The sequence below is a fragment of the Myxine glutinosa genome, chromosome 5 (genome assembly GCF_964187855.1).
Source record: "Myxine glutinosa chromosome 5, kmMyxGlut1.1, whole genome shotgun sequence".
Taxonomy (NCBI): Eukaryota; Metazoa; Chordata; class Myxini; order Myxiniformes; family Myxinidae; genus Myxine; species Myxine glutinosa.
In genome coordinates this window covers 50,848,348-50,876,331 of record NC_136265.1, presented here as the reverse complement: position 1 = coordinate 50,876,331, position 27,984 = coordinate 50,848,348, and the positions used below count along the sequence as shown (strand labels likewise).

At 41.2% G+C, this 27,984-nt stretch overlaps 1 protein-coding gene across 1 annotated transcript; it reads right to left on the bottom strand.

Annotated features, from left to right (window-relative positions):
- Positions 1 to 7: 7 nt before the first annotated feature.
- LOC137428623 (uncharacterized) lies at positions 8 to 22,118 on the bottom strand. Its single transcript, XM_078777289.1, has 4 exons — positions 22,016 to 22,118; positions 15,229 to 15,291; positions 6,310 to 6,453; positions 8 to 1,128 (listed from the first exon to the last, which is right to left on the bottom strand). Exons 1-4 carry the CDS (start codon positions 22,116 to 22,118, stop codon positions 8 to 10), a joined length of 1,431 nt encoding a protein of 476 aa, XP_078633415.1.
- Between the last annotated feature and the right edge of the window lie 5,866 nt (positions 22,119 to 27,984).

The following is a 27,984-nucleotide window of genomic DNA, read 5'->3' as shown; positions in this document are numbered from 1 at the left end:
ACCAGTCTCATCGTGAGGTTGATATATTCTCTCTTGCGTGAATTCTTTCATGTCTTTTCATTGCTGAGGAATAAACAAAAGCCTTGTTGCAAACAGAACACTTGAAGAAATTCTGTCCTGTGTGTATTTTTTGATGAATTATAAATGCTGCTTTACGAGCAAATGTCTGAAGACAAACAGAACACTTGAATGGCCTCCCTCCTGTGTGTATTTTTCGATGTTTATACAAATATGATGAAGAAGCAAAATCCTTCTTGCAAACAGAACACTTGAATGGCTTCTCTCCTGTGTGTATTTTTTGATGTTGATGCAAATATGATGAAGAAGCAAAATCCTTCTTGCAAACAGAACACTTGTAGGGCTTCTCTCCCGTGTGCATATTTTGATGTTGATGCAAAGACCATGAAGAAGCAAAATCCTTCTTGCAAATAGAACACTTGTGTGGCTTCTCTCCTGTGTGTATTTTTCGATGTTTATACAAATACGATGAAAAAGCAAAATCCTTATTGCAAACGGAACACTTGAATGGCTTCTCTCCCGCATGTATTTTTTGATGTTGATGCAAATATGATGAAGAAGCAAAATTCTTCTTGCAAACAGAACACCTGTAGGGCTTCTCTCCTGTGTGTATTTTTTGATGTTCATGCAAATGTGTTGAACGAATAAAGGCCTTATGACACACAGAGCATTTGTGTGGCTTCTCTCCTGTGTGTATTTTTTGATGATGATGCAAACGTGAAGAAGAAGCAAAATCCTTGTTGCAAACAGAACACTTGTACGGCTTCTCTCCCGTGTGTATCCATTGATGTTCACGCAAATGTGATGAACAAAGAAAATCTTTACTGCAAACAGAACACTTGAATGGCTTCTCTCCTGTGTGTATTTTTTGATGTCGATGCAAATGTGATGAACAAAGATAATCTTTACTGCAAATAGAACACTTGAATGGTCTCTTAATTCCATGGATATTCTTGAGAAAGTCTGTACAGCTTTTACAACTGCGGATGGAAGACACGTTGCGAAACGCATCATTGTTTTGAGAAGCCGTGTGTGTCATGTGACGATTTAAAACTTCTGAGCAGAACAACTGGGAACAGCTGGAACAAGAAACCAGTTCCATTTGTTTCACTGGAAAGACAATTCAAAAAAGCATTCAAAATTCACCAAAACATTAAAATGTTGCAGAATTGACAAGTATTTCACTCGGATTAGATTAAACTTTTAACATATTTCTGTACTTCGCTCAATGGTGAAGCTCCATGTCAAGGATTGAAAAATAGGACCGCGACTCCTGAAGCTCACCTAGATCAGTGAGCAAAAGTCACATAAACCCCCAACAGACTCCCTCAACCCTGATATTTTAATGCCGTCAACAAACTTTGGTACATCACGGGCGATGAAGGTTGTGGGCAAGTTTAATCTAAATCGTGTGTGCAGTTTCGGAGAAGAGAGCAAATACCTATTTCGGGGGAAAAACTCCCCTCAACACCCACCCCGCCCCGCAAACCCCTCCAATGAGCGCAGATTTTTATGCAGTCAATACACCTTCGTTAGGCACTAGATATGAAGCTTGTGACCAAGTTTAATCAAAATCTTATGTGTAGATTCGCAGAAGAAAGAAAATCCCTATTTTGAGGGGTGAAACCCTCCTTACCTACCCCCTGTAGACCCTTTAATGAGTGCAGATTTTGATGTGGTCAACACACATCGTGTGTTTGGTTCAAGCGATAATGACTGAAGTGTTTACAGACTCACTCACTGACTGACTGACTGACTGACTTACCTGCAGACCCTGCTCGATCACATAAGCTTAGCGGACTAAAGTCCAGGTGAGCTAAAAATGGTGAAATATTCGATGTACCCAAATGGCCCTGACACCCTGACAGTGACTGAGTAAACACAAGCTTCCTTCCTTTGATTATTATTTGATTACACTGGGCCAGCGGATGGAAATGTTTGATGTGCGGTCCTTATTTATATTTTCGAAGGTCTCCCTTTATCCCGACCACAAAGTGATTCCATATGCATAATTTTTCAGTCTGATAGGATGAAAGATGTGGAGTCGGTTGAAAGGGAAGAAGATGCAGAACAAGATGAGAGAAGGTAAAAGATCAAACTTTCACCAACGGAACCTCAGCAAGTGCGTCTGGTGCTCTAAACTCTCCACCTATGGCTTCAAAGCTAAACCCCACACTTGGCTTGCTGACTTCAACTCCGTTCTCCCATCCGTGTGGCTCTCAGCAGGATCCTTTCATCTCCTGTCTCTGTCAAAGCTGGAGTACGACAAGGCAGTGTTCTGGGTCTCATCCAATTGCTAATCTTCATCAACGATTTCTCTGACTATTTGTAAAGACACCTTTCTTGTTTGCAAAAAAATCTTCCATCCTTGACTTTGGCACGCTGCAGCCTCTTCCCTCTCTGCAGACATTGATAAAATCACAAGCTGTTCAAACTCTTGCAGTGTCTTTCAATTTTGAGAATCTCACACACTCACCATCTCTCTCCCAAACCCTCCCATCTACTTTCTCTGCAATCCTCTTGAAGAAGTTCAGTCACTCAAACGTTTGGGCTTCACCATCAGCCATTATCTTTCTTTGTCAACCACACATCTAAGTTCACCTGAAAAGCCAGTCACTGACTGGTCATATTCCATCATGCAAATTCATGTCTCGGCACACGTGACCTCCCATCCACCAACAAAGCCTCCATCTGCAGCTTGATGGAGTACTGCTATCCCGATCTGGACCAGGACTCCTGAATTACACATTGTTTAGTTTGAAAACATGGAAACCAAGACCTCCAAGATTATTGGAATGAGCACGATGAAGCTGAGGCTATGGGCCTATCACTTTCCCATCACAGACAAGTCGGTGGTCTCTGTCTTACACAATCTCTTTTCTGGTCTTGCACCCACTGCTCTTACTGTTCTCCCCTCCAACAACCTTCCAGGTTTCTGCAGGGTTCTTCTTTTCTCTTCAAAATAGGAATGTTTGCCGCTCCAGCACTTCAGCAATTAGATGCACTGAGAAGATTCGGAACTATCTTACGAACAACGTTAAAATCTGATAACTCCAGTGCAGTATTTGGTTTTCCATTTGATTATGAACCAAGCGACAGTTGCTTTGGTACCCTCGTTTGTTGCCAGCTGATTCGACGCCGGTAACAGCTAGCTAGCTTCATGGTTTGCCACAATCGGATGTTCATTATTTACAACGTGCACAAAACACTTCTGTTAGAATAACCGATAAAGTTCCAAGAAGGCAACAAATCTCACAAACAAGAAAAAATCTCCACTAGCTTTCCATTGAAAATGGAATCGTTTTTAAGATCCTTCTACTCACCTGTCAGGTACAAAACAACATGAACGCGGGCGACATAATAAACATGATCACCCTTTCTGTAGCAGCATGCACCTTGAGATCAACATTCCAATCCCTCCTCAGTATCCCAAAAGTCTCAACTCATGTAAAGGGCGACCGAGCATTTGAAGTGGCTGCTCCAACTTTCGACAATGCACTTCCTCTACACATCCGTCAAACAGCCAACTGAAACATCTTTAAACACTGATCAAAACACATCTTTGGAGCAAACACTCGATTAAAATTCCAGGTTCCTGTTCTAGTTTGCCTCTTTCAAAGAAAAGTTGGTTCATGTGAATATTGTTTATTTCAATTGATTTTATTTGAAAAGTGTGTCGAATGTTTAGGATATTAAGTTATTATCATGACCTATATAAACTAGGCATAATTATGATTATCTTGTATGACAATACGCTTGTTCGTGTGTGCACATTCCTAACAACTTCGAACATTCGAAGTGTACAATATAATATTATATTACAGTACAATATAATACAAGTACAGTACAATATAATATTATTCATGAGATCTTTATGTAAATACAGTACAATATAATAATTAAATATACTACAGGAATGGGTGGAAATGAAAGGGTGAAAATGAAAGGGTGGAAATGCGAATGGTTCGGTGGATGTGCGGAGTATCGTTGAGAGAGAGGAAGACAAATGATGAATTGCGAAAGATGATGGGAATAGAGCCTGTGATGGATGCTGTGAAGAGGAACAGGTTGGGATGGTTTGGTCATGTGTTGAGGAAGGACGAAAGTGACTGGTTGAGAAGTGATGGAAATGAATGTAGAAGGAAGTAGAGGACGGGGAAGACCGAGAAAGACTTGGCTAAAGCTGGTGGAAGAAGAAATGTGGGCAAGGGGGTTAAACAAGGGTAGATGTAGAAAATAGGGCAAAATGGAGAAGATTGTCATGGGGACCGCAAGGCTAACCCCCGCTCTTACAGGAAAAATGGCCTTAAAATGCCTGTTGTTGTTGTTGTTGTGTGTGCACATTCCTGTAACAATCCTTCCCACCCTTGATTGGAGATCTGGCCTGAATCCACCCACCCACAATTTCATCCTGATAATCTTATGGCCGCCATTTTGGGTTTCACTGCTATGCGAAGCTAAAGAAGCGTTTGAGCTGTCATTTTCACAATCGCTGTGCACTCCCTTTAGATTTTACCTTCATTGAAAAACCTACCAAAGCTGCAGCTAAAAGGATTTTGAGCTGATAGGTGTCACGGACTTTGTGACGATCGGCCTCATTGATCGAGACAGCGGTCTGTTAACTTTTACACCGCCCAAATAACGATGTGGCATTCTCTGGAGCAGATATTAAACCTGTGTCATTACAAAATTGTCGAAAGTCATTATTTACCTTTTTAGATTTTAGATTCAAAATATTCCATTTTTACAAAACGTGTTCAAAAGAAAAACAACGTGTGCGAATTACTTCCAGCTGAGTCACAGAGATACGTTTTCACTGCGCATGTGCAGTATCCCTCCACACCAGCTAGTGTGGAAAACGATCAGTCTATGAACAAAAGCGGCCATTGTGTAAAGCGACACGTACGGTATTGGCATTGCACATTTCATTATAAACCAAGCTGTGAGGATTAGGTGTTAAACCCAACTGCTATATATGAAGTTCTCCGAAAATGAAGCTCCCGCTAAACCAATCGGAAAACCAACGAGCACCAAAGGCAGGCACTGGGAGGCTTGTAACGATAGCTGGAACAATGAATACTTGAAGATAAACCTACTTCACAGTGCAAAAGACCTGAGTGTGTGGTGAAGATTTATGTTCCAACAGCACAACGACCCCAAGCAAACGGACAAAGCAACACCGGAATGGATTCAGAGCAAGAACGTGAAATTCCTTGAGTGGCCCAGCCAAAGCGCAGACTTCAACCCCATTGAGAATCTGTGGAAAGATTTGAAGATTGCTGTTCACCTACACTCCCCATTCAACTTGAAGAATGGGAGAAACTCCCTAAATCCAGATGCGCAAAGCTGAACTTTCCTCTTTGCAACTTTCCTATTTTTCCTTCCTGAGGGTTCGCTTTCTGTATGATCTGTCTTGTTCATCCCTTCTGTTTTCTCCCATTCCTCATTCTTCCTAATTTTCCCTTCAAATCTAATCTAATCTTCAAATTCTCTCTCTCTCAATTTGTCCATCAATTCTGCTATTGTCTGTTCCTCCTCTTCCTGTTTTTCTTTCCTGAGGGTTTGCTTTCTGTATCTGTCTTGTTCACCCCTTGTGTTTTCTCCCATTCCTCCTCACTTCCCTTTTCTTAAAATTGTGTGTCCGTCCGTCCGTCCATCGTTTTTTTTTTTTTTTTTTTTTTTTTTTCTCTCTCTCTCTCTCTCTCTCTCTCTCTCTCTCTCTCTCTCTCTCTCTCTCTCTCTCTCTCTCTCTCTCTCTCTCTCTCTCTCTCTCTCTCTCTCTCTCTCTCTCTCTCTCTCTCTCTCTCTCTCTCTCTCTCTCTCTCTCTCTCTCTCTCTCTCTCTCTCTCTCTCTCTCTCTCTCTCTCTCTCTCGTCTGTTCCGCCTCTACTCTTGTTGTTGTTGGTTTTGTTCCATTGTGTCATGTTTCATTCTTTGTTCAATGATATCGATTTTCTTTTAAAACACCACAAAAAACGATCTCAGATGTTAAAGGAAAAGGTCCACACTGACTACATTCTAGTGCTGGTCTTGAATGCAGACATCATATCATGTGATTAGACAATCATGATAAACTTGTCTTTCAAACTTGTCAAGTCCCAGTAATCTCAATTGGTTTGTTATTTACAATTTTATTTCCACAGAGTGAATTGGAGAAGGAAAGACTTTCAAACTTTAGCTTCTTATGTAAAGTGCACAATTCTATAAGGATTGCAAAAAAGTAATTTATTCCGGAAACTAAACAAAATAAGTAAACACGGTGTGACGTGAGCTCTCTGTAACTCGGCTTACCTTCGAGTAGCTGATCATCTCTGCTCGTCTCCGCAGGAGGAGCATCACACGATTCTTGCTTTACTTGCTCATCGCTCAAAACATCTTGGGAGGTCTGAAGAGAGTCCCTCTGGAAGGTTTCCATCTTCACCAAAGGAGCATCATCTGCAAACCATGTGACATTATATTACAGGAACAAAAGGTATAAATGATTGAATCCAATGAAATAAATAAAAACGAAGAGTTTTGAAACAGAATTAGGTCAAATCCCAAGCTATAATTGTCACAAAAAGAAAAGTCTCATCCTCAATCCATTTATAATCTGGCAAATTAAAAATATAATTTTTATTTAACTCACGACTTCGACATAATTTCAATTTAACATTGAAAAATGAAAAAGGAGTGAAAATATATTAAATAAAATTCATCGGTTATCTGTGTATCTGTTTATTCGTGGTTTTTTGCAAACACCGCTGGGCCAACAACCACAGAATTTGGGACACAGACGAATTCCGACCCAGGGATTGTACTCAGGGTATTTACATCCACCACCTCAGCCTTTAAAGACCCCAAAATCCCTAAGACCCCTCTTACATGATTTCGTGGACATGCCAAGTGTTTTTTGACTTCAAGTCATGATGCAAAGCTCCCCTTTGGCATGGAAGTTACTTACGGCTATAGGAACAAAATTATCCAAAGACACAAGTTTTATCTTAAAATTCAAGATGGCTGCCATCGGCCATCTTGGAAAACATGGCTGACCCATAGCCCAGGAAGCATTTGTCAGAGAAACTATTATGATACATGTTCTCCAGCTAATTTGAGGTCACCTAACTCATTGAATGACAACAGGCTTTAGGGGTATTTTGAAAATGAATATGAACGAATGAACGTTTTTAGGCCATTTTTCCCCACTACAGCGGGGGTTAGCCTTGCGGACCCCATGACCTCATGGTTCCATTTTTGAAGCAATGATTTTAAGGTGGGATGCTTTCGGGGTATTTTGATAACATTTTATTCATGAGAAAAGAAATTAGATTTCTGTGTTTCAGATTCAGTGACTAATCCAAAATGAATACTGGCAACTATAAAACCACGCTTGCTAGCTTGGACACTCGTGACTGGAGCTTATGTTCCATATGTCAATCAGACGAAAGAAATAAACCCACTATGGATCCCTCATCATCTGTGAAATTTGAGAAACAACCCTGAAAGACTTTCAGCCACTTACAAAGAGGTTGTGGACAATATACAGGAACTTAAGGAATGAGGTGAACTGCCTGACTTTGCAGTCGTAGATAACATTGGGGGTGGTGGTGGTGGTGGTGGTCGTACTCAGAATATAGTGCAGCTGATGATGTTTAATCAAATACTGTGGCACAAATCTTGCAGGAATGCTGTTGACAATCAACAAGACCGAAAGTCTAACAGCGGCGTAGCCGGGCTTGTAATATATTATAAACTTCAAATACACATGATTAGCTTTTTAAACAGTCGCTAATGCTGTTTATAACATTAAACAAAGAAATTTGGAGGAATCCAGACATTTGTGAGGTAGGTTTTACTTACAGAACTGAGGGAAGATCGACTGTTATCGATATACTTTGACTTTTCGTATATATTTTTCCTATTTCTTAAAGTTTACCCCATTGCCACTCTCTTTACACCGCGTGATTTTGACTGTTGGTGGTGGTGCACAAAACATCTTTGGAAACGATTCAACCCTTTTTCTTTGAAGGAAGAAAGTGAGGAAAAAGGGTAGGAAGAGGAAGAAGAACGTCTCTTGGTGGTGCGGTGAAAAAGCGATCCTTGCTCGTGGTGTGAACAGCACAACATCGACCTACATGCCTCCACCCACATTATTACATCATTATAATACTTGTGCCAAGTTTGATTTAAATCCATTCAGCTGTTCTCAAGTTATCACATTTTTATCTGACATGACATGTGACCTTTAACCTCGGGACCCCAAAATCAAATCAGTCAATCTTTACATCATGAAACATATCTGTATCAAGTTTGAATTAGATCCCTTTAGCCGTTCTCAAGTTATAGACCTATTACAGACTTTGACCTTTGACCTCATGACCCCAAAATGTTATCAGTTCATATTTACCTCATTATACATACCTGCATTAAGTTTCACTGAGATCCTTTCAGGTGTTCTCAAGTTATCGCGGTAATGAAAACCTATCACGGACGGACAGAAGGATGGACCGGACAGCCAGACAACCTGAAAACACAATGCCTCCGGCGAATTCGTCAGCTGAGGCATAATAAATGGATACTGAATACCACATACTTTTGCAGGACTTTTGTTACATTTTAATTGCGATATTTTAATTTGTCTTCACAGCCTTCGAGCATACCTGCCTGCTGTACTGCTTGAGCATGAGCTTACCTTTCACCAAGCCCCGATGTGTTTTAGGCCAAGGTGGGGAAGGGAAGGGGGGGGGGGATTAATGGGTGGGTGGGGGTGTATCATATTCCACATCATCAGAAAGCTCCAAGCAAACACGAAGACAACAACCCAGAGAAGGTGCACGACATGACCAAAAGTATGTGGATACCTGAACATCGAACAACTCATTCAAAAATCATGGGCATTAAGATAGAGTTGGTCCATCCTTTGCTGCTATAACAGCCTCCAATCTTCTGGGAAGGCATTCCACGAGATGTTGGAACATTGCTGCGGGGAATTGCTTCCATTCAGCCACAAGAGCATTTGTGAAGTCGGGCACTGATGTTGGGCGATTAGGCCTGGCTCACAGTCAGCGTTCCAATTCATCCCAAAGGTGTTAGATGGGGTTGGGTTAGGGCTATGTGCAGGCCAGTCAAGTTCTTCCACACCGATCTCGACAAACCATTTCTGTATGGACCTCACTTTGTGCACTGGGCCATTGTCATGCTGCAACAGGAAAGGGCCTTCCCCAAACTGTTGCCACAAAGTTGGAAGCACACAATCGTCCAGAATGTAATTATTGTATGCTGTAGCGTTAAGATTTCCCTTCGCTGGAACCAAGTGGCCTAGCCGAACCATGAAAAACAGCCCCAGACCATTATTCCTCCTCCACCAAACTTTACAGTTGGCACTATGCATTCTGGCAGGTAGCGTTCTCCTGGCATCCGCCAAACCCAGATTCGTCCGTCGGACTGCCAAATGGTGAAGCATGATTCATCACTTCAGAGCACGTGTTTCCACTGCTCCAGAGTCCAATGGTGGCGAGCTTTACACCACTCCAGTCGATGCTTGGCATTGTGCATGGTGATCGACAGTCACGTGAAAAAGTAAGTACACCCCATGTAAAGTTTTGACTTTTTCAACATATTTCAACATACAGCTATTTGATCTTCATCTATCTATAATTCCAGTAATCTCTGTGTGTTTGTTTGTACGTTTGTTTGTCTGTGACCGCTGTTTCTCGACAACCACGGGTCCGATATACTTTAAACTTGCCAGGTATATTGCTGGGGACCCGAGGATGTGCCTTTTCAAGGTTTCATATTAATCGGACAATTACTTACCGAGCTATGTCCAAAAAACGATTCAACCAATCAGAGAGCAGCGAGCTATCGCGTGTGCCGAACGTGGCGGACACACTCTGCCTCGGATGGCACATTTGAGAGCGTATTCATTTATTTCACGTTTGCAAACTATGTTGGCGCTATGTTGGCGTTAAACGATGTTTTAAAACTAATTAAAACCCCGGGGGGATTGTCACTGTACTCGCAAGCCGTTCGCCGTTCGCTTTGGCGTTGCGAATGGACCAAAACATTTCATGCACCAAACCATTTCATGTAAAGCGTTCGCCGTTCGCTTTGGCGTTGCGAATGAACCAAAACATTTCATGGACCAAACCATTTCATGTAAATAGAGGGGGGGATATAATTTTAGATATAGATATAGTACGGGCATGCCCTAGTTTCAACAATATTGATAGATAAAGGTGATATAATATAACAAATATCATGAAACATTTACATTTTGTAGTCCATTGTATAATTTAAATAAACATAAATGCAAATTTCGCATGTGGAAAAAGTAAGTACACCCCGACATTTATCACTACTTCAAATACCTAAAATTAGAATCAGGTGCACCAGCTCAGGTGCAAATGATTAGAACATCGTTAGAGGGGATCTTGGAGGAACCTGTCTTATTTAAACCTCAGACATTTAGTTTGGGTTGCTCTTTGTTGTTGAAGTGTGCGGCGTCACCATGCCTCGATCAAAAGAGCTCTCTGAGGCATTCAGAAAGAACGTTATAGATGCCTACAAGTCTGGGAAGGGATTTAAAAATATCTCCAAACAATTTGAAATCAATCATTCGACTGTCCGGAAGATCATCTACAAGTGGAGAAGATTCCAAACAACTGCCAACTTGTTCAGGCCAGGCTGCCCCAGCAAGTTCAGCCCGAGAGCAGACTGCAAGATGCTGAAAGAAGTCTCGAAGAACCCCAGAATGTCATCACAGGACCTACAGGTAGCTCTTGCCACTGTTGATGACAAAGTGCACGAGTCTACCATTAGAAAGAGGCTGCACAAATTTGATGTACATGGGAGGTGTGCCAGGAGGAAACCTTTACTGTCCAGAAAGAACATCAGGGCAAGACTAAAGTTTGCCAATGAATACCTGGGCAAAGATCAGCACTTCTGGAACAATGTGCTCTGGACAGATGAGTCAAACGTAGAGCTATTTGGCCACAGTACCAGAAGACATGTTTGGCGAAAACCAAAGACAGCATTTGACCACAAGAACCTGATACCAACTGTAAAGCATGGTGGTGGAAATATTATGGTTTGGGGCAGCTTTGCTGCATTAGGGCCTGGGCAGCTCACCATCATAGAATCCACTATGAATTCTTCATTGTACCAGAGGGTGCTTGAGGAGGCCATCTGTCGGAGAAGTTGAAGCTCAACTGAAGGTGGACCTTGGAACATGACAATGACCCTAAACATACCAGTAAATCCACCAAGGAATGGCTGAAAAGAAAGAAATGGAGGGTTCTGGAATGGCCAAGTCAAAGCCCGGATCTAAATCCCATCGAGATGATGTAGGGGGGATTTGAAACGAGCTGTGCATGCAAGAAACCCCTCAAACATCGCACAGCTGAAAGAATTCTGCATGGAGGAGTGGGCAAAAATTTCTCCCAGTTGATGTCAGAGACTGGTACACAGTTATAAGAAACGCTTACTTGAGGTTGTTTCTGCCAAAGGGGGCAATACCACCTATTAGAGCCAAGGGTGTACTTACTTTTTCCACATGCGAAATTTGCATTTATGTTTATTTAAATTATACAATGGACTACAAAATGTAAATGTTTCATGATATTTGTTACATTATATCACCTTTATCTATCAATATTGTTGAAATGAAGATCAAATAGCTGTATGTTGAAATATGTTGAAAAAGTCAAAACTTCACATAGGGTGTACTTACTTTTTCACGTGACTGTATACGAGGGTTAGTGTTAAAGTCTGTGCTCTGTCTAGTGTTGAAGTCTGTGCATTCTGCGCTCTGTCCCCCAAATATTCCTACAGGTAGCAACAAGATCTGCCTGCAACCCTCTCATGGTTAAACTGCCAAAATCAAGATTCTCTGCTCACCTTCACTCCTTCATTCCCCTTTTCTCCCGCATCTGGAACAAACTCCCCCACTCCCTTCAATCCCACTCCTCCCTCCATGTCTTTAAAACAGCTGTTCACCACCATCTCTTATCTTCCAACCCCCCAAAACCTTGATCTTTTCTACCCCCGCTAATTCACGCCAGATCCACTTTTTTTTGAAATTCCAACTTTTTTCCTGGAAGTCCTTGCAGTGTCCATATGTTTTATACCTCTCCCACCCCACTTCCCATGCCTCCTCCCCCCAAGCCCTCTTCCCTCCCACAGATCTCTCGATGTCCCTGCTCTCAGATGTTGTGTTTGTGTCCTTCCCCCTCCCACCCCATCTTGTCTACCGCTCCCCTTATTATATGTTTTATGTGTCGGTTTGACTTTTTGTGTGATTAATGTTAGCTCTTTCACGAGCCTCGATCTTGTATACAAAACAAACCAAAAAAAAAAACAGCATAACTCCAATCACAAATTAAATAGCATTAATATAAAAAATAAACTTTTAACAACATTCGTGACAAACAAATATTTAAATCCTGATGTGAAGTTCCGTACGGTTGGGTGAATACAATTACGAATTAAAAATCGTAATTGTATTCACTCAATTCCAATCATCAATTGATACTTTAACAAAACGATTAACACGATTCACGTTTAACGATTTAACATTACAATTGAATGACGGTTGCATTGGGATATTATCAAACCCGCTCATTGCCGTTATCTGTCCACTTCCGCATTCGCGGCAGGTTCATAATTCTCATCAAAATCTAAACAGTATTTGGAGAATTTCAATGAAAGCCACAATTCCCCTTCTCTCCCCATCTTGTCTACCGCTCCCCTTTTTATATACTTTGTTTGTTTGTCTGTTTGATTTGTTTGTGTGATAAATGTTAGCTCTTTCACGAGCCTCGATTATGTATACAAAAAAATATTTTAAAAATCACTGTTCATATCGGTTAATATTATTCCTTCATGTTTGGAAAAACTGGAAAATTGGAAAATTGGAAAAATTGGAAAAACAATATAGCCTATTTTACTCCAGGGGGTCCCAGGATTACCCACTCAAAATATTGTTGCAATCGGTTCAGCTGTTTTTGCGGTACCTGTGAATGGATGGACGGATGGACAGACGGACATTTGGTGAATTATAGTAAGATGGAAATTACTTTCACAACAATGATAAATATCAATCAGAGCTCATAGACCCGGCTCATGTAAAGTAGGGGTAGTTTAAAAAAAACAATTTATTAATTATTTCTCTTGCACAAGATCGAAAAAAAATAATTACATGACAGAAATATTTGTCACCACCTTATAGGAGCACACCTGGAAGGTCAGGCAAATAAACATTTCTACAACAAAGTTATAGCACAACATAAATCGTATACAAAAAAATAAAATAAAAAAAATAAAAAAATAACGAGTCTCCAGGCTGGAACCATGTTATGTCACCTCGGGTTAAAGACAAATCCACAGGTTGAATTGGTAATGTTCTCTAAAAAGAGACAGGTGGAATTAACAATTCTCACCACCCCCCTCCTGCATGAACGTTCCTTGTTAAGATTTATTTGTCTCGTATGGAAGCGATCACAAACTTCACCGAGACCAACAGACATTATCGGGTTCTGTATTTGCGTGCAGCTTACTTCATTAAATGTAAAAACTGCACTTCGGTATTTCCCAATTGTCTCAATTCTGTTTACTTCCAAATATTGTGTCCCACTATTGGTATCCATTCTTTCCTGTCTTACCCAACTGCTCCTGCACTCTGTGTCTTTTGCACCTGAGAAGGTGAAGAAGGTTATTCCAACCCTCAACTCTGACTCTGCTACTGAACCGGACGGCCTACTGCTACTGAACCGGATCAGCTCACGTGTCCTAAACACCTCATCTACTGCTCTTGCATGTCCTCTCTGCCCTTTTCACCATTCATTTTGTGCGAGATCATCTTCCATCTGCTTGGAAATCTGTTGACATCACTGCATAAGATAAAAAGGTGCAAAAACTGGTCCCTTTAACTGCAGACCTATCACCTTACAATCATCAGTAAGGTCATGGAATAATCATCGCAGGAGACATCAAATCTTTCCTCGTCTACATTGGCCTGATTTCTGACCAGTTTGGATCAAGACCAGATCACGGCACATTGGACATGTTGCTTCAAGACAGCTGTTCATCACCATCTCTGATCATCCCCAATCCAAAACCATTATCTTTTTCTGTTCTTGTTAACCCCACTCATCCACCCCATTCCCTCCAACTTCCAAATATCCAATTTTTCCTCCTTAGTAAACTCATAATGTCTGCATGGTTAAGAAACGAATCAGCATATCAGAATGGTCCCTCAATTCCCAAACTAAAAATCGTGGGATGTTTTTCTGATGACGATAAATTATACTGCACTGATGATAATGGACACTTGCATGGTGGGAAACACAACAGGTACCAGGTATAACAGAGCAAAGTGTTTATATTGTTATGAAATTTGGGTAGGGGGATATATAGATCCAGGTAGATCTGCATAGGTAGGTGCTTCGACTGTCGTGATCGGAATCCTCACCTGTAATAAGTTTGTTTAGGCGGTTTGTCGGAATTAAGTGTGATAGGTGGATAGGGGTTATGCTAATTCCCCCATGTGTGAAACCTGTGATCATTCCAGTGTCCCTTATGGCAACACATCACATACATTAGTTAGCCCCATTAGCACACACATTAATAAATACTACCCCCTCACAATGACTGAACGAACAAACAGGAAGCGGCCAGGCACAACATTGGTGTTGTTGTGCTCCGCGCCAATGACCAGGCAGTTCCCGCCAACACCAGCGCTGCATCGGACGAACGCGCACGATCCCTGACGATTCTTGACGAATCGCAAAGATAAGACAGCACAAACGCAAACACAACGTTTTCTTTCATTTATCCTTCCATCTGTCCTGTTGTTGAAGTCTGTGAGTGGGATCCCAACCTAGGTTTAGTTTTTATCGTCGTGTTTCCTTGTCCCGATAGATATTGTAAACAACCCCTTTTATTTTTCCCTTTCTAGTCTAAATCCCGTGTTTGTGTGAGTTTAATCACTTTTCAGGGTGAAGACGCCTGCACTCGGGACCGTCAAGGTAAATCTCGCCGCTCCTTCTTCTTTCCTTCTTCCTCCCGAGCAGGGAGTGAAATCCGCCATTGACCCGAACACCTCAAGTAAGCTCGATTGCTATCCGTGATTTTCCGGTATTAACCGAGGGGAATCACGCAACAATATTCTGGTTGGAGAGTGTATCATTTATCATTCAAGTTGAACTATAACAACAACATTGCTGCTCAAACCTTTGATAAATGAGGAGTATTCATCAACAAACTCGGACTCCACCTTGACCTTCACAATAGAATCTGAAAATAAAAACATCACATTCAAACTCAAGTTTAAGGAGCATTTCCAAACAAAATAATCATCACAATCCAGAAAAAGTGAACTTTTCAATCGCATGAAAGATGTATTTTTCAAACTACTTGGAAAAGCAAAGCGATGAAGAGTTTTTGCTTACACAAAGTGAAGGAAACAAACCCAACGAGAACGGAACTCAGTGGAGGGCATACCTCCACCAGGTGAACAGTTCATGCTTTGTATCCCAGAGTAGACCAGAAAATCACAACAAAGAACCACACATAATCAAAATCAGAATCAATTTCGTCCAAATCCGTCCACAACGTTTTGAGATATCTTGTTCACAAACAGACAGACAGACAGGGGTGAAAACATAACCTCCATCCACCTATGGTGGTGGAGGAATTTAATTGAAGGTTCAAATAAAATGGAATTGAACTGATTTAACTTTGGGGTCAAGAGGTCAAAGGTCAGAGTCTGTTATAAGTTCCCATTACCGCAATAACTTAAGAATGGCTGAAGGGAACTAAGTCAAACTTGGTAAAGTATGTATAATGATGCAAAGATGAAATGATTAGATTATGGGGTCAAGAGGTCAAAGGTCCAAATAGGTAAAAATTCTAAAATAAATCAAATAGCTAAATCTGAAACCGAGCAATCTCTCTTGGTCAATATTTACGAACAAGAAAAGGTACCCGGCGTTGTCTTCCACTCCGGACTCGCACCACACTCCCAATGGACTCCCACCACACTCCCTATGGACTCCCACCACACTCCCTCCCACCACACTCCCACCGGACTCCCACCACACTCCCACCGGACTCCCACCACACTCCCTCCAGACTCCCAACACACTCCCTCCGGACTCCCAACACACTCCCTCCGGACTCCCACCACACTCCCAGCACACTCCCTCCGGACTCCCACCACACTCCCTCCGGACTCCCACTGGACTCCCACCACACTCCCACCGGACTCCCACCGGACTCCCACCGGACTCCCACCGGACTCCCATCGGACTCCCATCGGACTCCCATCGGACTCCCACCACACTCCCACCACACTCCCACCACACTCCCACCGGACTCCCACCACACTACCTCCGGACTCCCACCACACTCCCACGGTCTCCAACCACACTCCCACGTGACTCCCACCACACTCCCTCTGGACTTCCACCACACTCCCTCTGAACACACTATAGTATATTACAGGTGATGAAGGTTGTGGTCATTTTTCATCAAATCCTGTGTGTAGTTTCACACAAGAAGTTCCGAGTTGCCGGTTGAGGTAAAAAAAAAAAGGTTCCGTCTGAAAGATCATAATCAATTTAATTTTAAAACAGCGATATGGAAAAAGAAGAAGAAGAGCTAATGATTTGTTCACGGAGGAATTCGAAGGTTAACGTTGTTTATTCTACCAAAGGAAAACGTTGTTTATTATACCAAAGGAAAAAGTTGTTTATTCTACCAAAGGAAAACGTTGTTTATTCTACCAAAGGAAAACGTTGTTTATTCTAGCAAAGGTAAACGTTGTTTATTCTACCAAAGGTAAACGTTGTTTATTCTACCAAAGGAAAACGTTGTTTATTCTAGCAAAGGTAAACGTTGTTTATTCTAGCAAAGGTAAACGTTGTTTATTCTAGCAAAGGTAAACGTTGTTTATTCTACCAAAGGAAAAAGTTGTTTATTCTACCAAAGGAAAACGTTGTTTATTCTAGCAAAGGTAAACGTTGTTTATTCTACCAAAGGTAAACGTTGTTTATTCTACCAAAGGAAAACGTTGTTTATTCTACCAAAGGAAAACGTTGTTTATTCTACCAAAGGAAAACGTTGTTTATTATACCAAAGGGAAACGTTGTTTATTATACCAAAGGTAAACGTTGTTTATTCTACCAAAGGAAAACGTTGTTTATTCTACCAAAGGAAAACGTTGTTTATTCTACCAAAGGTAAACGTTGTTTATTCTACCAAAGGAAAACGTTGTTTATTCTACCAAAGGTAAACGTTGTTTATTCTACCAAAGGTAAACGTTGTTTATTCTACCAAAGGTAAACGTTGTTTATTCTACCAAAGGTAAACGTTGTTTATTCCAGCAAAGGTAAACGTTGTTTATTCCAGCAAAGGTAAACGTTGTTTATTCCAGCAAAGGTAAACGTTGTTTATTCTACCAAAGGAAAACGTTGTTTATTCTACCAAAGGAAAACGTTGTTTATTCTACCAAAGGAAAACGTTGTTTATTCTACCAAAGGTAAACGTTGTTTATTCCACCAAAGGAAAACGTTGTTTATTCTACCAAAGGAAAACGTTGTTTATTCCAGCAAAGGTAAACGTTGTTTATTCCAGCAAAGGTAAACGTTGTTTATTCTACCAAAGGTAAACGTTGTTTATTCCAGCAAAGGTAAACGTTGTTTATTCTACCAAAGGTAAACGTTGTTTATTCCAGCAAAGGTAAACGTTGTTTATTCCAGCAAAGGTAAACGTTGTTTATTCCAGCAAAGGTAAACGTTGTTTTTTCTACCAAAGGTAAACGTTGTTTATTCCACCAAAGGAAAACGTTGTTTATTCTACCAAAGGAAAACGTTTATTCTACCAAAGGAAAACGTTGTTTATTATACCAAAGGTAAACGTTGTTTATTCTACCAAAGGAAAACGTTGTTTATTCTACCAAAGGAAAACGTTGTTTATTCTACCAAAGGTAAACGTTGTTTATTCTACCAAAGGTAAACGTTGTTTATTCTACCAAAGGTAAACGTTGTTTATTCTACCAAAGGAAAACGTTTATTCTACCAAAGGAAAACGTTTATTCTAACAAAGGAAAACGTTGTTTATTCTACCAAAGGAAAACGTTGTTTATTCTACCAAAGGAAAACGTTGTTTATTCTACCAAAAGTAAACGTTGTTTATTCTACCAAAGGAAAACGTTGTTTATTCTACCAAAGGAAAACGTTGTTTATTCTACCAAAGGTAAACGTTGTTTATTCTACCAAAGGAAAACGTTGTTTATTCTACCAAAAGTAAACGTTGTTTATTCTACCAAAGGAAAACGTTGTTTATTCTACCAAAGGAAAACGTTGTTTATTCTACCAAAGGTAAACGTTGTTTATTCTACCAAAGGAAAAAGTTGTTTATTCTACCAAAAGTAAACGTTGTTTATTCTACCAAAGGTAAACGTTGTTTATTCTACCAAAGGAAAACGTTGTTTATTCTACCAAAAGTAAACGTTGTTTATTCTACCAAAGGAAAACGTTGTTTATTCTACCAAAGGTAAACGTTGTTTATTCTACCAAAGGAAAACGTTGTTTATTCTACCAAAAGTAAATGTTGTTTATTCTACCAAAGGAAAACGTTGTTTATTCTACCAAAGGAAAACGTTGTTTATTCCACCAAAAGTAAACGTTGTTTATTCTACCAAAGGAAAAAGTTGTTTATTCCAGCAAAGGTAAACGTTGTTTATTCTACCAAAGGAAAACGTTGTTTATTCTACCAAAGGAAAACGTTGTTTATTCTACCAAAGGAAAACGTTGTTTATTCTACCAAAAGTAAACGTTGTTTATTCTACCAAAGGTAAACGTTGTTTATTCTACCAAAAGTAAACGTTGTTTATTCTACCAAAGGTAAACGTTGTTTATTCTACCAAAGGTAAACGTTGTTTATTCTACCAAAGGAAAAAGTTGTTTATTCCAGCAAAGGTAAACGTTGTTTATTCTACCAAAGGTAAACGTTGTTTATTCTACCAAAGGAAAACGTTGTTTATTCTACCAAAGGAAAACGTTGTTTATTCTACCAAAGGAAAACGTTGTTTATTCTACCAAAAGTAAACGTTGTTTATTCTACCAAAGGTAAACGTTGTTTATTCTACCAAAGGAAAAAGTTGTTTATTCCAGCAAAGGTAAACGTTGTTTATTCTACCAAAGGAAAACGTTGTTTATTCTACCAAAGGAAAACGTTGTTTATTCTACCAAAGGAAAACGTTGTTTATTCTACCAAAGGTAAACGTTGTTTATTCTACCAAAGGAAAACGTTGTTTATTCTACCAAAGGAAAACGTTGTTTATTCTACCAAAAGTAAACGTTGTTTATTCTACCAAAGGTAAACGTTGTTTATTCTACCAAAAGTAAACGTTGTTTATTCTACCAAAGGTAAACGTTGTTTATTCTACCAAAAGTAAACGTTGTTTATTCTACCAAAGGAAAACGTTGTTTATTCTACCAAAAGTAAACGTTGTTTATTCTACCAAAGGAAAAAGTTGTTTATTCCAGCAAAGGAAAACGTTGTTTATTCTACCAAAGGTAAACGTTGTTTATTCTACCAAAGGTAAACGTTGTTTATTCTACCAAAGGAAAACGTTGTTTATTCTACCAAAAGTAAACGTTGTTTATTCTACCAAAGGAAAACGTTGTTTATTCTACCAAAGGTAAACGTTGTTTATTCTACCAAAGGTAAACGTTGTTTATTCTACCAAAAGTAAACGTTGTTTATTATACCAAAGGAAAAAGTTGTTTATTCCAGCAAAGGAAAACGTTGTTTATTCTACCAAAGGTAAACGTTGTTTATTCTACCAAAGGTAAACGTTGTTTATTCTACCAAAGGAAAACGTTGTTTATTCTACCAAAGGTAAACGTTGTTTATTCTACCAAAAGTAAACGTTGTTTATTCTACCAAAGGTAAACGTTGTTTATTCTACCAAAGGAAAACGTTGTTTATTCTACCAAAGGAAAACGTTGTTTATTCTACCAAAAGTAAACGTTGTTTATTCTACCAAAGGTAAACGTTGTTTATTCTACCAAAGGTAAACGTTGTTTATTCTACCAAAGGTAAAAGTTGTTTATTCTACCAAAGTAAACGTTGTTTATTCTACCAAAGTAAACGTTGTTTATTCTACCAAAGGTAAACGTTGTTTATTCTACCAAAGGTAAACGTTGTTTATTCTACCAAAGGAAAACGTTGTTTATTCTACCAAAGGAAAACGTTGTTTATTCTACCAAAGGTAAACGTTGTTTATTCTACCAAAGTAAACGTTGTTAATCTACCAAAGGTAAACGTTGTTTATTCTACCAAAGGTAAACGTTGTTTATTCTACCAAAGGTAAACGTTGTTTATTCTACCAAAGGTAAACGTTGTTTATTCTACCAAAGGAAAACGTTGTTTATTCCAGCAAAGGTAAACGTTGTTTATTCCAGCAAAGGTAAACGTTGTTTATTCCAGCAAAGGTAAACGTTGTTTATTCTACCAAAGGTAAACGTTGTTTATTCTACCAAAAGTAAACGTTGTTTATTCTACCAAAGGTAAACGTTGTTTATTCTACCAAAGGTAAACGTTGTTTATTCTACCAAAGGAAAACGTTGTTTATTCTACCAAAGGAAAACGTTGTTTATTCTACCAAAGGTAAACTTTGTTTATGCTACCAAAGGTAAACGTTGTTTATTCTACCAAAGGTAAACGTTGTTTATTCTACCAAAGGAAAACGTTGTTTATTCTACCAAAGGTAAACGTTGTTTATTCTACCAAAAGTAAACGTTGTTTATTCTACCAAAGGTAAACGTTGTTTATTCTACCAAAGGTAAACGTTGTTTATTCTACCAAAGGTAAACGTTGTTTATTCTACCAAAGTAAACGTTGTTTATTCTACCAAAGGTAAACGTTGTTTATTCTACCAAAGGAAAACGTTGTTTATTCTACCAAAGGAAAACGTTGTTTATTCTACCAAAAGTAAACGTTGTTTATTCTACCAAAGGTAAACGTTGTTTATTCTACCAAAGGTAAACGTTGTTTATTCTACCAAAGGTAAACGTTGTTTATTCTACCAAAGTAAACGTTGTTTATTCTACCAAAGTAAACGTTGTTTATTCTACCAAAGGTAAACGTTGTTTATTCTACCAAAGGTAAACGTTGTTTATTCTACCAAAGGAAAACGTTGTTTATTCTACCAAAGGTAAACGTTGTTTATTCTACCAAAGGTAAACGTTGTTTATTCTACCAAAGTAAACGTTGTTAATCTACCAAAGGTAAACGTTGTTTATTCTACCAAAGGTAAACGTTGTTTATTCTACCAAAGGTAAACGTTGTTTATTCTACCAAAGGTAAACGTTGTTTATTCTACCAAAGGAAAACGTTGTTTATTCTCGCAAAGGAAAACGTTCTAGAAAGAGACGGAAATTTTCGATACTAATATTTGTTAATAGTCTTAATAAATGTAAATGGAAGGAGAACACAAACAACAACAACAACAACAACGTTGTAAAATACTCCTTTTCGCGCGTTTTACATCGTCAGTGATCGTCACAGATTGGATGTTATATTATGAAAGTGAAGTATAACATGGGTAACGATGAAACCTGGAAGTGAGGGGAGGCTCACCTATAAGAAGGTGTAGAGGTGATTATAACAAAGATAGTTTTGTGGAATCCGAGAGAAGAAGAGGAAACAATCCCGAACTTCTCCTCAAAATCTTCCCTTAACGAATCTGCTCTCAGGAATCAAAATGTCCGTTTGAGCTCCGATTACACCGAATGGGATCGATTCGCTGGCTCAGGAGATCGACACGATATTGTACGAGGGAACCCGATCAGGACATCGACAGGATCTTGTACGAGGGAACCCGATCAGGAGATCGACACGATATTGTACGAGGGAATCTGATCAGTGCACGGTGTGATTCTCCACATAAATTATTATTTATTTAAATAGTACACAGCACGGACGCCGCACGGGAACGAACAGCACGTACCGGGTGCAGACTCCTCATCCCCGGGAGAGCGTCCCGGACTGACCCCGTTTCCTCCATCGGAGTCGCTCCTCCTTCCCGGGGGGTTTGTTCTGTGCTCCGCCATGGACAAATCTCCCTTCATAGCGTACAGTACGTTTAGGTACAGTGTAATACAGTACGTGAGGTACAGTGTAATACAGTACGTGAGGTACAGTGTAATACAAAGTCCCTGTTCGCAATCACTCTCTGAAAAGAGTTAATTCATCAATTGCAATCCGCAGATTCGTCACAAATTGAAAACTTCGTTAAAAATGATAAAATATCAGAAATTCTGGATCGAACCAAACAAGGACCGTTTGTTATTCCAACTTTTTGAAACGATCTTTGGTTATTTTACCGAACTAAAAATCATAATAAAGATCCTTTTGGAAACTTTTAACATGAAACATCGGTTTGTTCCGTCAGTAAGCGTCTTGGAAAGAGGTTGGTACGGAACGGATGGCTTGGTAAGGGATAGCAAGCTGCTTGTTTGGGTAAATACACGAGATGTACAGGAACAACTGGGAGAGCGAGGAAAGAGCAGAGAGGAATAAAATGAGTTGGACAGACTTGACATAGACAAAGAAGGGTCATTGGAGTGGAGAAGAAGCACGAGAAATTGTGGGAACAGGAATACAGCACTTGTTGTGCACATGACCTCGGACCCTCCCCACCTGGAGTCGGTGCTGTACGATACAAATTTACATAGAGAATTGCGACGCACCCACTCTCCCCCACCCTCCCCTCTCTCTCTCGATCAGACCACGTGCAAAGAAAAAAAAGCAGAGGAAGGAGACCAGGAGGGAGTGTGTAAGAAACGAGACGTTCTTTACTGTGGAATAATAATAACAAAACCTGAAGGATGAATCACTACCTTGAAGAGGTTACTCCAGTCGCTTGGACATATAAACCTTTCCAAGTTGGAACTGATGTTGCTAAGAGATGTGGAACTTCCAACAGTGAAGGTGGATGGGAACTTTATCGAATAGTCATAGAAAAAGGGAAATGAGGCAGAAAACTGTTGCAAGACGTTTATGGACACAATTATCAAAATGTGAAAAATAGATTTTTACAAAACAGAAATCACGATGAATTCAAACCATTTTCAACCATCTTCCACGGAATGTTGTATCCTTATGATGTTGATCCCGTTTTTGTGTGGCAGAAATCAAAACACATCAGTGATCACAATATGAGTTTGTATGGGGTTGGTAGGAATGTTATCGGACGGTATTTGTGGGGAAGGTGGGTTGTTGTTTTTTTTTTGTATACAAGATCGAGGCTCGTGAAAGAGCGAACATTAATCACACAGAAAGACAAACCGACACATAAAACATATAACATCGGGAGCGGTAGACAAGATGGGGAGAGAGGGGGAAGGACACAAACACAACATTTGAGAGCAGGGACCGAGAGATGTGGAGACATCGAGAGATCTGTGGGAGGGAGAGGGCTTTGGGGTGGGGGGGGGCATGGGAAGGGGGGAGGGGGGTGGGAGAGGAATAAAACATATGGACACTGCCAGGACTTCCAGGAAAGAAGTTGGAATTTCAAACAAGGTGGATCTGGGGTGAATTAGCGGGGGTAGAAAAGATCAAGGTTTTGGATGGGGGAAGATAAGAGATGGTGGTGAGCAGCTGTTTTAAAGACCTGGAGGGAGGAGTGGGATTGAAGGGAGTGTGGGATTTGTTCCAGAGGCAGGAGAAAAGAGGAATGAAAGAGTGAAGGTGAGCAGGGAGCCGAGATTTCGGCAGTTTAACCATCAGAGGGTTGCTGGCAGATCTTGTGCGACCTGTACGAATATTTGGGGAACAGAGCACAGAGAGACCTGGGGGAGCAAGGCCGGAGAGGGGTCGGTAGAAGACAGAAAGACCACCTACCTGCCTGCGCTGAGTGAGTGAAAGGCCCTCAGAGATAGCTTCATCGCAGGAGATTCCAATCATTCTGAAGGCTTTGGTTTCAACAGCGTGAAGCCGAGCTACAGACTTGGCATTTAATATGGAATATTTTTTTCGTGGGGGTGAACTTACTTTTCAAGATGACTTAGAACCAAAAGTTCATTGGAATTATGTTGAAATTATTCTAGATTTTGTTAATGTGACCTTTAAAAGAAACAAAACCCACATTTGACATTTCGAAACAAATAAATTGATCCTTGAAAGTGATGTAAACTGATATCGAACTCAATTCATGGACAGTACTGTGTTAAACTTCTGTACGTTTTCCAGAAGTATCTCTTTATTTTGCACATTAGCCAAAAAAAATTTCAACAAAAACAAAAGCTAAATTATGACTGGGATTACGGACAGTAAAATTACAGTTCAGTACTTCGTGTAACCCCCACGAGCATTCAGGAGAGCACGTACACGTCGAGGCATGCTGTTCACGAGATTTGCCAAGGTTTGGACAGGAATCGCTTGCCATGCAGTGACAATAGCCTGCTGCAATTCACGCACAGAGGTCAGCTGCTGGACCAAGTTGTCGATTTGACGTGTTAATTCTGCCCACAAGTTCTCTATCAGATTCATATCCGGGGACATGGCAGGCCACTCCATATGCTCTACACCACGGTCAGCAAGAAAGTGTTGGATCATGCGAGCACGATGAGGCCGTGCATTGTCATCTTGGAAGACAAAGTTTCCTCGAAAGGCTGCACGAGCAAATGGAAGCAATGTTTCTTCCAGAATGACCGTGTACTTGAACTGGTTCAGGTTTCCATTCAGAACAACCAGGTCAGTTTTGCCCCCTGCATGAAAAGCAGCCCAAACGGTCACCCCACCACCACCAGCTTGAACTCTTGGCACTATACAATCTTCGTTGTGGGCTTCATGCACTTGTCTGCGCACTCGGACGTGGCCATCTTGACGATAGACCAGAAATCTAGACTCGCCACTGAAGGTCACGTGATTCCAGTGTCCTGGCTGCCATTGACGGTGCTCTCCGGCCCACTGCAATCGGCTCTGGCTGTGTTGTCTGGTCAGGCGTGGCTTTCTCTGGGGACGCCTGGCACGATAGCCTGCTTGAACCAGTCGTTGGTTGACTAGCCTTCTGGATACAGGCACATTTGTCAGTTGCTGCCACTCAGCCCTAAGCCGATTAGCTGACTTGGTACGGCCATTGCAGACTAACCGGTGCAGCTGGCGATCATCTCTCCTTGTGGTTCTGCGTGGACGTCCTAGCCTCGGTATTGGAGTAGGGACACCCCTCTGAGCATTTCGTTTCAGGATCTTTGACACCTGACCTTGAGTGATGCCATACTGCCGAGCAATAGCACGCTCTTTCATGCCAGAATTTCGTAAAGCCACCACTCCATGACAAACAGCATTGTCAAGATGATGGACCATCTCCAGAGGAAGCGGCAATAACTTTTGTAGATGTGCAGCAGTTGTTTTCCACTAATACAGAACGCCATAACCCTTATATACCCGATTGTGAAGCCAATCGTCAAATGTACCTGTCCTTACATTTTGTCACGCCACCTGTGATATAATCCTGTTATTGACTTCTTGCTGCGAAAGACAATCAGTGACATGGTTCTTTCAACAAAGACATCACCGAAGGGTAAAATAAACTCACCAGATTGATATACTGAGTTTAGAAAGTAAACCCGTCAAGAAAAAAATATATATTCCATATTAAATGCCAAGTCTGTAGGTGTGAGGCAGGAGCACTGGCCCATAGGGGAGAACAGTATTCCATTGAGCTGCGGATGAAAGCCTTGTATGTGGTGAGGAGCTCAGGTGTGCCTAGGAAGGACTTCGCACGACGGAGGATGCCCAGTCGGCGACTGCCTTTGGAGGCCAGCTTGGAAATGTGGTTTTCCCAAGAAAGATCATGGCAGATAGTGAGACCCAAAAGCTTGAGCGACAGAACTTCTTGGAGAGGATTGTTGAGAAAGTAGATGGGAGGGTAGTCCAGTCGATCTTTTCGGAGAGACATAGTAAGAGTGTGAGATTTGTCAGGATTGAAAGACATGGTCCACTTGTTTGACCAGTCTGTGATTTTGTCCAGGTCTTCAGAGAGTGAGGAGGCTGCAGACTGCCGATCTGAGGGAAGAGGAAAGGAGCGGCAGAGAGTGGAGTCATCAGCAAAGAGATAGAGAGGATTTTCCAGAGAGTCGGAGAGATCATTGATAAAGACCAGAAAAAGCACAGGGCCCAGAACACTGCCTTGGGGAACTCCAGCCTGAACAGGAAGGGGAGATGAGAGAAATCCATTCAGGGCCGCACATTGACTATGACCAGAGAGGAAGTCCACAAGTCATGCATGTAGATTTCCATGGATACCATAGGAGGAGAGTTTCGTGAGCAGAGCTGGGGGCCAGACCGTATCGAAGGCACGTGATATGTCAAGGGAGACAGCTCTGATTTCCTGTTTGGCATTGAGGACCTCCATCCATTGTTGAGACAGCAGAAGCAGCATGTCCAGAGTAGAGTGACCTGGACTGAAACCAAATTGATGATCAGAGATCAAGCCATTGGAGAAGAGGAAAGATTTCATATCCGAAGCAATGATGGATTCCATGACTTTGCTGATAATTGTGAGCAGGCTGATTGGTCTGTAGTTGCAAGGATCTGTTTTTGCACCTTTTTGTGTAAAGTGGTAATGTTTGCTGATTTCCAGGATGCTGGCAGATGACCTTGAGCAAAAGAGAGGGTGAAAAGAACAGAGAGAGGGTGAGATAGAGTGGCAGAGCAGGATTTTAGGACCCATGGGCTGATGCCGTCTGGTCCAGTTGCAGAATCAGAGTCGAGGTCAGACAAAAACTCCTCCACCTTGTCAGGAGAGAAGGACACAGAGTCCAGGAGCAGTTGGCTTCGACTGGGAAAGGTGGGAAGAGAGAGAGATGGGTTTGGGACGAAAGATTTTGAGGCAAACACAGAGTTGAGGCATTAGGCTTTGTCACGTGCGATGTCAACTGTGTAGCCATTTGAGGTAAGGGAGGGGATGGAGGGGGAACAAACACCAGAAACGGATTTGACCAGACGCCACCAGGATTTGGAGGAAGGAGACAGGTTTGAGAGTTCATTTTTGAGTGTGGAGAGATAGTGCTTCCTGGCACTCCTGAGGGTAGACACACACTTGTTCCGAGCTTGGTGGAAGGAACTGAGATTGCCTTCAGTTGGATTAGCCTTCCAAGAGGCAAAGGCAAGTTGTTTCAGGGCAACTGCCTCACCACAAGATTCAGTGTACCATGGACGGGAGGAAGGGTAAGACAACTAAAGAAGAGATGGGATAAATCTGTGCATGAGAGAGAGAGCAATTTGCTTTGGAAGAATTCCCAGGAAGAATTGATGTCAGAGGTGGTAGAGATGGGAGACCAGTCCAGACGATTGATGGCTGCTTGAAGACCGTCCCAGTCGGCCTGAGTGAAATGCCAGACTCGTCGACGCTGAGGAGGCTCTCTGAGAATGGCCAGAGAGATGTCCACTTTGACAAGCACATGATCAGAAGAACCGATTGGAGCAGAAGAAGAGCAGCAGACATTAGCAGGGAAGTTTGTCATAACCAAGTCTAGAAAAGAAGATACTCCATTGGCTGAGATCCGGGTCGGGAAATTGACAGATTGTGTCAATCCCAGTGAGTCACAGAAGTCCTTTGCTGAGGTGCCATGACTGGTGAGAGAGGAACCCACACCCAACCAGCTGGCATGATGACAGTTGAAGTCACCACATATGAGGAAGAGAGAGTTGGGATGAGTGGATAGAAGTTGGTCCATGTTGTCAGACAGTGAAATGTAAATGGAGTCATCACTGTTTGGAGGACGGTACAGAACACATATGAACAAAAGGTGGGAGCGGAGAGGAAGCTGTAGCCAGAGGTACTCCTGGGGGTGAGGAGGAGAGAGGGCAGTGCAAGGAGAGTGAGGAAGAGAGTTTTTGATAAAGATAGCCACCCATTTTAGTTCCCATTAGTTAGTTCCCATTTTGGGAAGAGAAAGGTGTTCCCTT

Bases quoted from the DNA above. Each gene is read 5' to 3' on its own strand.
- LOC137428623 (XM_078777289.1), bottom strand. From the start codon at position 22,118: ATGGCGGAGCACAGAACAAACCCCCCGGGAAGGAGGAGCGACTCCGAT. The intron at 15,292-22,015 runs GTACGTGCTGTT...TTTTATTTTCAG, and splicing joins GGATGAGGAGTCTGCACCCG to ATTCTATTGTGAAGGTCAAG. The intron at 1,129-6,309 runs GTAAGCCGAGTT...TTGTCTTTCCAG, and splicing joins AGATGATCAGCTACTCGAAG to TGAAACAAATGGAACTGGTT.